The sequence below is a fragment of the Pholcus phalangioides genome, unplaced genomic scaffold, assembly GCF_987345545.1.
Source record: "Pholcus phalangioides strain wild (caught in Gottingen) unplaced genomic scaffold, Ppha-v1.0 ptg000017l_1, whole genome shotgun sequence".
Lineage (NCBI taxonomy): Eukaryota > Metazoa > Arthropoda > Arachnida > Araneae > Pholcidae > Pholcus > Pholcus phalangioides.
The window spans coordinates 26,428,399-26,441,100 of NW_028301610.1; the positions used below are offsets into that span (position 1 = coordinate 26,428,399).

Sequence of the window (12,702 nt, forward strand, 5' to 3'; positions counted from 1 at the left end):
ACAATTCTCTATACAAACGCAAAGAACAGGATCGGGACAGAGGAAAGGGAGCAGAAAGAAAAGAAAATGAAGCCGAATTTGTACAAGTAGCACCTGTGCTGAAAGAGGAAGTCTACAAGGCTATAAGATGTATGAAAAAAGGCAATTGCCCAGGTGAAGATGGGATTTCAATAGACATTATTAAAGAAGCAGGAGAAGAATTTGCCAGTATGCTAGCTGCCTTGTTCACAAATTGACTCACAAAATCGGATGTGCCTGAAGATTGGAATAACGCAATGATGGTTCTTCTTTACAAAAAGGGTGAAAAAGAGGATATCAAGAACTATCGACCAATCAGTCTCCTATCAGTAATTTATAAAATCTTCACCAAAGTGTTGACATATATGCTTGAATCCAAATTGCACGAAGCTCAAATAAAAGAACAGGCAGGATTTCGAAGTGGATTTAGTACAATGGATCACATCCAAACAATTAGGGAACTTATAGAGAGACATAGGGAATACGAATTACCATTGTGTATGGCCTTCATTGATTTTGAGAAAGCGTTTGACTCTGTCTTCACATCTGCTGTTGTTAAAGCTCTAGATGTAATTGGGGTAGAGAAGACTTACATCACACAATATCATCAACAAAATATATGACAAAGCAACTGCAATGTTTCCTTTGGATAAAGGAAAAGCAAAAATTAAACTTGGAAAAGGGGTCAGACAGGGTAATACTATCTCACTAAAACTCTTTACCGCTGTTTTAGAAGAAGTATTCAGCAAACTGGATTGGGATAAAAAAGGAATTGAAATAAATGGAGAGTTTCCCAACCATTTGCGTTTTGCAGACGACATTGTTGCTATCAGCAGTAATCCAGATGAACTAGAAGAAATGATACAAGAATTGGCGAAGGCAAGTATTCAGGTGGGCTTGAAAATGAATCTGCAAAAGACTAAAGTTATGTTCAACCTGTTTGCGTTGAAGAGGACAATCTTTCTCAACAACACAAAGATAGAAGAAGTAGGAAGCTATGTATACCTGGGACAAGAAATCGCTATGGACAATGGAATCATTAATGAAATAAACAGAAGGATCAGGATTGGATGGAGCACTTTTGGCAAAAACTACGTAATTCTGAAGAGTCACATGCCATTATGTCTGAAAAGAAAACTTTTTACCCAGTGTGTGCTACCAGCACTGACTTATGGAGCTGAAACATAGACACTCACAAGCAAGATGATACAAAGGCTACAGACAATGCAAAGGAGCATGGAAAGATGTATGTTAGGCATCACAAGAAGAGGCAGAAAATGAACCACTTGGATAAGGAACCACACAAAGGTATATGATATCATGGAAAGAATCAAACGTTTGAAATGGAAATGGGCTGGACATATTGCAAGAAGGCAGGACAACAGATGGACCACAAGTATTCTAGAGTTTGTACTTCCATGGTGTTAAACATCCGAGAAGGCGTCCCCACGCAAGATGGATTGACGAGATCAGGGAAGTGGCAGGAGTCAACTGGATGGCTAAAGCATCAGACAGAGCAGAATGGAAAAATTTAGAAGAGACCTTCATCCAACAGTGGATTGAAAATGGTTGTTGTTGATGATGATCATGATGACAAACATAACCAACATTACCAATCAATTTCATCATCTTAGACCAAAGTTTATGCATGTCCCATAAATTTGAGTAGTTCATCGAGGATTCATCAGTTTACCAATACAAGCAGAGGATTATATATAATCACAGTAAATGTGATAAATTCACAAATGTATGAACAAAATTTGTTGAGCTTACCAAAATATTTGGTGATAGTGCAAAATAACCAGATTTTTCACTTTTACTTTAACATATACAATGACTCTCCCAGATCACAACAAAAGCTGCGATGGGGGGCATTGTTTTGCTCAACGGGAAATGCAGGATTGTGGCACTGACCATGTCTTTCTGACTTAAACGCTACCATCATCATTTCACAAACTGATCTTCATCAAACACAAGTGATGCTGGTAGCTCTCAATGACATAAATGCTTAAACCCTGCCACTGGATTTTCCCATTTTCCCAAGATCGGGACAACAACAATTTTCCCAACAGCTAAGTTTTTTATGGCAAAGCTAGCTCTTGATGGTAGCACACATAATTGGCACTAGAAGGTCAAATGGTGCCAGAAGGAAGTCTCATTTTCTTAAATATCACACACAGATACCATTTCTAAATCTTTCAAACTTTTTGAAATTAAGGTTAGTTTGTGTGCTAGCTGCATACCCAAGTCAAGTTACCTGACCTAGTTACATACTTTAGGAAGCATAGAAACATGAATTCCAGGATGTATATGTAACATAGTTATACAAATATAAGCCATTGTCCTTCCCATGGCCCCCACATCCTGAAGCAGGGCCCCTAGGCTGGGATCTTTTACGGGCCCCCCGACCAGACTTTCACGGGGCCTCCTTTATGATGAATTTATAGCGTGAAAAGACAAAAAAGTGATTAAAATCCGCCCGGGCCCCAGGGCCGGAGCCTTGTCAGCCCACCCCTTGTGGGGGCCATGGTCCTTCCTCAGGAATTTTCAGCAGAAGATGTTAATAATTGATGCAAATGTTAATAATTGATGCATTGTACATGAACAAGAATTTTTATTGAAGTTATTAAAAGTCTTTTATTATTATTTTTCTTAATGCTCTTACTGATGCATGCTCTTTCTATTCAGGTTAACAGTTTCGAACAACTATGTATAAACTACACTAATGAAAAATTGCACAAGTTTTTCAACCATTATGTTTTTGCACTGGAGCAGGAAATAGTAAGTTACATTTGTATTCAGAATGATTTTGTGATTACCTTGCCTTACCTCTTAATTACCTTACCTTACCTTAATTACCGTATGTAAAGTACTTTGTTTGCATTAATCCCTTTACTGTGGAATGTGTTTCGGAAAAATTCATCATAAATCAAAATTTTTTTACCTGTTTAATTTCTTGCATTATATCAATAAAAAAAGATATAAAAACTCATTTTTGCTTTCAAGGTGAAATTTTTCTCAGTCACAAAAAAAATTGTCGAATCACACAAGTATTATATTTTTTGGGTAAGGGTTTTTTTTTTGTCTAGATCTTTATTGATAGAAAGTTGAGGCTCACTGATCCATTCTCTGAGCTTGAAGTCAAATCCATGTACAACTATGTAAAAAAATTAGTCCAGAACTTTCACATAATGAATAAAATAATTCCTACTTCAAAATCATTCACAAACAACTTTCTTACCAAAATGAATAAAACCAAACATAAAATTGTCTCAGCAAATATAAAATCCAATGTAGAATAAAAAGCTACCAAGAAAAAAAATATACTAACGATGGTTTTAGAATAATATGAGTTCCATTCTCGAAGGGCTAAACATTTTCAAACTTCATTGTAATAGCCAGAGTTTTGCTCTGAGTGGTTCAGTTAATGAGCAATTCGCATAACAAGCAAAATTTTTGAACAAATTTTGACTCAGTTAATGAGTGATGATTCGCATTACGAGCAAATATGCACTTTGTTTATTTATTTTCACATTATCACAACTGAGCTGATGGTTTTTGCTTTCGCCCACACATGTGTTATGGAATTGTGGGTAATATTCTCCCCTGCAGTCTCCGATAAGTGTGCCACACTCAGAAAATTAACACACATGTGAGTGTGAATATTTACGATACGAAACTAGATGTAGTATTGCAGTCATGCGTATATGCGCTTGAAGGTTTTTAAATTCTACTTGGAGTAAAACTGTGGGATGATTGCATTATCGAACGTGGCTTTGATGGGGGCTAGTTCATGAACAGGAGCCACTACTTGTTGAAGAGATTGTGTGCTTGGGGAAGACCATGGACTGGAGGTGCGTGAGGATGACATTAAAGAACTAGTGGTGGAAAATGTCTATAAGTTGATAGTAGATGAAGTGGATATCTCATGCAGGCACCAGCAAAAGTTTATGGATGGTATCTTATCTGAGGAAGAGAGAAGTAAGGAGATATCCCTCACAAAGAATGAGATTAGAGAGATGTGTAGAATATGGGAAGCTGTGCAAAACTCTGTAGAAAAGAACCGCCCGAATAAGCTGTAGCAGTGTGTAAGCAATGAATCTGTCGAACGAACACTGCAATTTTCCATTTCCCAGAAATCCTAAAAAGGAGGCAAAAGCAAGTGTCATTGGATAAGGTTCTTTATGAAAGTCAAGCAAACAGAATAAATTTGCAAACAACAGTGAGTCTGTAAATCGTCCTAAACGATAGTCCTCCTCTCTCTCACCTTTTATAGTAAGTTAATTTGTAAAAATTATTGTATTGTATGTTTATTTATGGCGTTATTCATATTATGGTTATTTTATTGTATTATGTATTATTATTGTGTTAAATTATTAATTGAATGTAGTTTTTATTAGTCATTTTTATGTGAATGAATTCTTGTGGAACACATTATTCGAGTTCCCATTATTTCCTACAGGGAAGTTTGATTCAAATAACAAGTTATTCGGATAATGATCATGTTGGCGGAATGAATTAAGCTTGTTAACCAAAGTTCCACTGTACTAGTAAACGATAATAAATGTACACCACTGATTGCAATGCCATGGCTTAAATTCATTTTGAGCAGAAATTCCATGAAAATTCAAATAGACCAATTGGGTAGCACCATTCCGCAAGCATCCAATCAGGATGCTGCATTGATATCAAATGCAAGCTCTCAGCTTCATTTTGACCACAATGTTTGAAGTGAACAGACATACTTTTTCCTATGAGCAACTGAGAGTTAAGATTTGGTATTCAGCCCAAGTGGGATACTCAATCAGTGTGATTAGTGGTTAAATATTTTTCCTCTGAAGACTACACCCATTGATGTCGAAATGCATCAGGATTTTTTGTATTTTTCGTGTATTTGCGTTATTTGTTGGTGACTTCTTAATATTTTTGGGCAAAGTTGATCAACTGTTCCATATTACAATGGATGTCAGCAAAGTAATGACAAACATGAGCACTCAGATAGCGGAGTTGGTTTTATTTACTTTTCTGAATTTCTTTAGGGTTAATGAGAATGAGTGCTCGAAAAAGTTACTTTGGCTATTTAATTTTCTGCAAATTAAAGGGGAGAATATTGCTCATCTCCCTCATTTTTCCCTTTCCCCCCCCCCCCAAACCAATGGATTAGCAATAGGCGACCCTCTCTTTTCTGTATTTTAGGATATATGTATGAAAGAATTTCACTGTTTAAGATTTTTTGGTATAGTTTCTTTCTTGTTTTATCTGAGGTACATGCAACAGTCTGTCTCTTTTTTATTTTACATGCACAGAATGGTAGTATGTCACATCCAACTATGGTGTATTTCAAGATTTTGCATGCAAGCAAGCATTTTCACTGTGCATGGCCATGCACACACTCAGCTTAGGGAACAGAGTGTGTACATGAATGATACTTCTACATTGTAGGAGGGAACAATTTGTGATTTATGCCAAGTTTCGGAAGTTACCAATGTGATGTGATAGACTCTCATAATCAGTTCACAGAGGAATTTGAAAAGACAATCTTTTATAAGACATGATGTCACTCTCCACTTGTTAATGCAAGATATACAGAAAACTGGATGTGGTGAAGAGATTTATTTTTTGAGATGTTGATTTTTTTTCCCCCTTCCTTAAAAAAAAGCAACTTCTCAAAAAATAAATATCTTCACAACATCCAGCTTTCTATATATCTTGCATTAACAAGTGGAGGGCGACATCATGTCATATATATATATATATCCATTTGGTGATTTGGTGATTTGTCTTCCATGAGCTATTAGCTGATCGTGTCAGACTGTCCATTGCACAGTCCCATTTGGCATATATATGCTCCAATGTAGGAAAATCTGTAGCTCCTCTGTAGCTTAGTGGTGAGAGCACTCGTCCGGCAAATGAGGAACCCGGTTTCAACTCCTGGTAGAGACAGAGATGAGTTTTTCCTTCCTTAAAAAAATTAAAAAAATCAACATCTCAAAAAATAAATATCTTCACGACATCCAGTTTTCTGTATACCTTGCATATAAACTCTTTTATTCTTTGAAAAGCTGACAAAAGTTTTTACTTATTTTTTTCAATAATTTTGTAATTAATAAATAATTAATTTCATAACTGTATAATAATAATTAATTAATTATAATAATTCATTTCATCTATGCTTTCAAGTGAAAGGAGGTTAAACATTTTACTATAACACCAGTAAAAACGTCTCTCTCAAATTCACTGGAGTAAGGTGAACTTTATTTTACTGATCCAAACAGTATGGTTATGAAGTTGAAATGTGCAGATGTATGTGCTAATTATGCATTATCATACTTTGAGCATTTACCACTATATTTGTCTGTAGAACTTTATATTTTTTCTAGACCATCAATACAGGCTTCGTTTTCCTTTAATTAAAAAAAGCATTTAGGGCTTTTTCTATTTCAGGGCTATCTAACTATTAAATGCTGAATTAGTGTCAGTATTTTACTAGAAAATTCTGATATTTTTAGTTGTGCTGAGGTTTTTATATTAAAATGTCCCGTTTTTCAATGAACTTATGAATTTTACTCGAGTTTGTTCTTGAATGCTATTCATTAAAATCATAAGTAAACATAATTCTCGTAACTTATAAATTATATTATTGTAAATATGACTATAAATATTTATCTCGTATAATTTTTGTGTTCAACGCTTTTTTCTTGAAATACATTTTAATCACTACAATTTGCAGCAGCTCTTTCCAATTTTTCACCATTGTAAATTTTTTTACAGTAGTCAGCAATTTTGCCAATGGTTGGTAGTGTTCCTTATTCTCTCATATTTTAGATACAATTTCTCTTTTTTTTCTTTAATGAAACATGGTTACACTAATTATAACTCAAATTGAAATTTCTTCTTTTCAGTACCAACAGGAGGGCATTACATACTCTCACATAACTTTCACAGATAATACACCTTGCCTGGAATTATTAGAAAAGGTTAGTTATATAACTTTATAAACTCATTTTTGACTGGCGTGTTTGCAAAAGGCAAAATATTTTTTTTTTGTAATTTTCATACAAATTTTTGCATGAAAAGAACATTTTTGAGTGTTAAAAGATCTAAGAATATCATAGAATTTTTAAGGTTTGTTCACAAAGAAGTTTATTTTTTTTATTACTTTTCAAAAATGAAATCCTGATTTTGGATCTGTAATGTTTTTTTTCATGACCATGAGAAATTTTTTTAAACATACGAAAAAAAATAATTTTTTTCCAATTCTTTTCGTTCCGTGGTATATGAGGTTTCCTAAAATTACAATTGCCACTTATTTCAATTAAATCAAGTTAATTTATTGAAAATTAACATTAATTACAAAGAAAAGCATGCTAAATTCTGTGATCAGATGGCAAAATGTCACAAGTCACTTTTCTCACAAAAATTGAGTTGTTCGCATTCTGGAGTCTCATTTGTCAAAATTTCGGAAGGTGACAAAATTTTGTACATCCCTTTTGATTTATGAAGAACCAACGGAGGCAAATTGCAATAAATCAAAATGCCACAGTATCAAATTTTTATAAAATATTGTTCATAAATTTGTCCTCATGAAATTTTGAAAAAGTGACATTACATTTTGCTATCTGAGCACAAAATTCATGTCAAATCTTTTGAAAACTCTCAAATATGTTATTTAAATAACCAGTCATCATATACAGTGAAACTTGTCTAAGATGGGGGGGGGGGGTTACGGTATGAGGCTAAAATCTGTCTTGAATGGAATCAAAAGATAGTATCATTGAAATGATTAATGCTTTGTGTACCTTTATAAAAGGGCAACCTGTCTAAAATGGAATATTAATATATGAAATATTTCAGTCTCTCAGCGTTCTGTTTCATACAGGTTCCACCATATATAAGTGTGCAATTTGGTCATGAACTAGGAGAGCAGTCAAAAATATGTTTTAAATAATAATAAATTTTGCAAATAAGAATTATTGTGCACGTATAAAAGTTATATAGTCATTATATCTTTTACAAATGAGGAGCTTATTTTCAAAAAGAAACATTTCCTTTATAATTATAAAGTAAATGTTCCCTTTTGAAAATAAGCTCCTCGAATACAAAAATGCATACAATAAATTTTTCTGATGAATGGATACTGGAGTTTTTTTTTTTTTGGATAGAATAAGACAGAAATCATGTAATAACAATAATGTTGACCATTACATTTCTTTACATTTGAAGAACATATTTTTTGTTGTGAACAAAAAATATGCTATATGCCACCTGACGCAAATGCTGTTGGTGGAAATTCTCATTTGGTCAAATTTTCAGAATCTAACTTCAATAGTTTATATACTAGTATTTTATACTAGTATTTCATTGTAGAAGTACAATGAAAAAAAATATGATATTTATGAGAGATTTAGGTGCCTTTTTATGGAGTTTCATAGGATCTCACTGTGATGGCTAGAAGTGAAATCACCTTTCTATTTCATTCACAGTGGCTGTGGCATTATCTAAAATAAGAAATTAGAGTATCTACCCAAGTCACCTTAGTTGACAGTACTTTAAAAACATTTTGAAACATCTAAATAATGTAATATATAATTTTTAAATACAGTAAACCTGTCTAAAATGAACACTGGATAAGATAGAAACGTGTCTTGAATAGAATCAAACAATTGATGTTTAGTGTTTTCATTTGCACCTTTATAAAATGAAAAACTGTTTTAAACAGACTAATACAGTGGAACCTCTGTGACTCGACACCCCAAAGGGACTGAGAAACTTGTCAACTTGAGCGGGTGTCGAGTTAGCAAGGTTTTATTTAATGTCAGCTTCAATGATTTTTTAAAACCATTTATGTATGTATATGTATATAATTAAAAAATTCTATATTGTATCATCTACATTTTCATAAAATGTTTTGATTTGAAATTTTCTTTGAACATTTTCCGTAATGAAATAATCCCTAATTAGATGCAGAAATCATATTTGATTGATGGAAGATCTTTAATTCATAAATGAGCAGTGCAATTGACAAAAATAAAAGCAAAACTTTCCTCCTCTCACTTAAAATATTTGATCTTTCTTGCCTATCTCTCGCTCAAAAATTTCAGTAATCATGCACATCTATCTTAAGTCAGCCACCTCGTTGGGCAATTTGCCTGTTGTGGCGTTGTATTTGTATTTGTATTTGTATTTGACTGTTGTAGTCTCCAGAGGTTAAATTTTAAATTCCAAACTACAGGAAATAATGGAAGTAATGCTACACAAAGATATTAGAGAGAATATTTAACATATATCAATCAACAAATAAACATAGAAAAAATCAATAAAATATTGAAATACAAGTGAACAACATCCTGAAATTTTTTGAACTGATCAACAATTGTGCAACTTCTGAAAATTAGTTGTAATAATGCAGTACAAATCATAGTTGACTTAAGCGGGCTATAGTCATTATGTGTCAAGTTAGAAAGCAGTTCCCCCATTGAATTTAGTATTGTTATAACCATGGAAATGATAGATGTCGAGTTATCCCAGATTTCTGACATCAGCTTTCACTGTACTTTATATATTCAGTATGTATATAAAGTATATATCCATCATGCTGATTTTTTTTTATTCATAAAACATAGTCACTACAAACCGTAAATAAGTTTAATAACTAATAAATAATAATTTCATATAATAGTTGCTTCAAATATATTAAAAAATATTTTGCCATAATTGAATTTTTTCTAAGTTTATTAGTTATAATTTTTTTTGTTTATTATTATTTTTCTTTCTTTCAGGAAAAGTTTTTTTCTATAAAGTTGTCTATATACTTAGAATAAGACAACCATAATGTTTTTTATAGGCATTGTATCATGTGTATATATTGTTTATAATTTTTGTGATTGTGTTTTTAATTGGGTTGCTGTATTTTTGAAATATATGACATCCATATTTGTTATAGGCATCTTTTTCTCAGCCACCTCATTGGGCATTTTGCCTGTTGTGGCGTTGTATTTGTACATGTTTATATGTGTTCAAAAATGTTTTTTAAATCTTTTTGCTTCAGAAAAAGTTGTATTTGTTATTTTTCTTTCAGCCTCCAAAATGCATACTGCGGTTATTATCGGAAGAATGTCGAATGCCAGGTGTAAGTTATAGAAATAATATAATGTTCTTTTTAATATTGTACTATTTCTATTCTGAATATTGGTTTAACAAAGTTGAACTATTTTCTCATATATTTTTATAACTATAAATATACAGTAGAGCCTCTCTTAACCCACTGAAATGAAACTGAGGTTCATCTAGATGAGAGATAATTTTATTAATTCAAGGCAACATTTTATTTAGTTCAGCCCAGTTTTGGCTAAGTTGTACAAATTCTATGTCAATAAGTTTCCTATAACAAAAATTCCCTTCAACTTATCCTCAAGAAATCAATCCTTATATATCAGCTGACAATTTTTCCCTCCAGGAATAACTAAGCTTAGCTGATAGATATTATGCCTCTTTATTCTCCACTATCAACAGAAGTTTCATCTTTTTGAAAACTTTTCAGAGATAAAATGTTTTTTCAATCGAAATGGGACCAATGATGGCAACTTCTCTTGTTCTTGTTGAACCAAAATTCACCCCCCCCCCAAATCATCATTTATTTTTTCTAACTTTGACTTTTTTAATGTCAAATGAGACTTTATTTAGTGTGCTTATTGAATCTAGATAACTAAAAAATCTGCCAGTTTGGTATTTCTCCAAACTTCTCAGGAAGAAAATGTTTATGCCCCCTCCAAAGGTTGATGCTACCCCGTGTAGACTTGAGCATTCATGATTCTATAGACAAAGAGGTCTGTGCATCTATCTATAAAGACACCACCACAAACCTAGAAACCATCTTTTACAAATGAATCTCTTCCTATGAATGCTTGATTGATATCAGATCCTAGACTCTTCCCAAATCAAAAAATCTTTGCCATTGGTCTGTAACTCTGCAAGCTGAACCAGAAACCTTCCTTAAATAAAACAGCTCTTTATTGATGTGCAGTTCAGTGGACATATTTATGTGCCTACTCAAAATTCTCATTTCTATAACAACAGGTGAGCATAAGCAGGACACAAATGGGTGGTTGCTTTGTATACAAACCACCTTTATGAAGCCTTCATCAGTCATCAATGATATTGCCCTTGGTGGCAAGAAACAATATTAGTTGAGTTTGGGTCGATGTCTTATTTATTCATGAACAAAATATATCTAATATCCTAGTTCTTGTGTATCTTTGGCTAAACCTTCTGGATGTTGAAACATGGTTAATTTTTAAGTCCATGAACTACATCAAAAAAAATCTTGAATTTAACAATTTAGCCACATTTGTATGTTTTTTATCTACCTCTAATTTTCAAATGACACTCCATCTCAGTTCATTTTTTTAAATGATGCCGAGAGGTCATTCTGATGGATAGAATATCCCAGATTTATCAATCACATTAAAAACTACACTCAGTGGCCAAAACATTAGGAACACCCTTCTTTCAAACTTTGACTCACCCCGTGCACTGACGTAATAAACCAGATTTACTGATAAAAAGCTTTCTTCTGGTTAGGAGCACCAGTTAATGTTAAAACTTGCCTGCTCATGGTGAAAACTAGAGATTTATTGACTTTGAACGATGCATGATTATGGGCACCAGAATGGACGGTTCCAGTATCTCGGAAGCCACTAACCTTCTTGGCTTTTCTCATACAACACTATCTCAAGTCTTCAAAGAATGGCAGCTAAGCCAAAAGTCTTTGAGCGGAAAGTGGAATAGTCGGCAGAAATCGCTTGCATTGTGTGCAGTAACAGAAGAGCTTCAATGCAACAAATTGCAGTGCAGCGCAATACAACTCAGGATCATTGCAAAACATATCCATATGCTCTGCAAGATGGATCTTAAAATGAATTCATTTTAATAGCCAGTGACCAACAAGAGTTCTTTGATTTTGCTGCAGAACTGAAGGAAACAGCTTTTGTGGGCTACAGAATGCTGATTGATGTATGGAAGAAGAATGTCTGGTCTGACAAGTCAATATTTCTTCTTCATGATGTTTATGTCAGAATCCGTGTGCGGCTCAAGGAATACATAGCCATGGATCCAGCATGCCACATGATAACTGTTCAAGTGGGTGATAGCAAAATCACGGTCTAGGGAGTATTTTCCTGGTATATGCTTGGTTCCTTATTTCCATTGGAAACGTCCATCAATGCTAGCACGTACCTCCACATCGTTGCTCACCACGTGCATCCGTTTATGGCCATAATGTTTCCTGATGATGATGAGGGCTATTTCCAGCAGGATAATGTACTCTCCCATGGCTCTGGAATTATCTCAGATTGGTTTGAGGAACATGATTCAGAGTTTCAATTGCTTCAATGCCCCCCCCCCCCCCAGTCACCCAATCTCAACCTAATTGAGCATTTGTGAGACAGGTTGAGAGGTCTGTTGAAAGCTCCGAAACACCACCTTCTAATCTGAGGGAATTAAGAGCTGCCATTTCGTTAGCTTGGGCTAGCATTCCTCTTCAATGGTTTTAGCAACTTGTTGAGTCCATGCCTAGAAGAATATCTGCTGTCATCAAAGCCAGACGAGGTCCCGCATGATATTAGTAGTGATTACAGGGTGTTGCTAATTTTTTGGCCACTGGGTGTACATCCCCATTCACAAATA

The 12,702-nt window shown here is 33.9% G+C and overlaps 1 protein-coding gene across 2 annotated transcripts in view; it reads left to right on the top strand.

Moving 5' to 3' along the window:
* Myo81F (unconventional myosin 81F) overlaps positions 1 to 12,702 on the top strand; it is a 215,594-nt gene that overhangs the window by 82,434 nt on the left and 120,458 nt on the right. For both annotated transcript variants that reach the window (XM_089246115.1, XM_089246116.1), the window contains exons 8-10: positions 2,707 to 2,799; positions 6,921 to 6,995; positions 10,097 to 10,147. In XM_089246115.1, the coding sequence (XP_089102241.1) occupies positions 2,707 to 2,799; positions 6,921 to 6,995; positions 10,097 to 10,147 (219 nt within the window). The remainder of the gene's footprint in view (positions 1 to 2,706; positions 2,800 to 6,920; positions 6,996 to 10,096; positions 10,148 to 12,702) is intronic.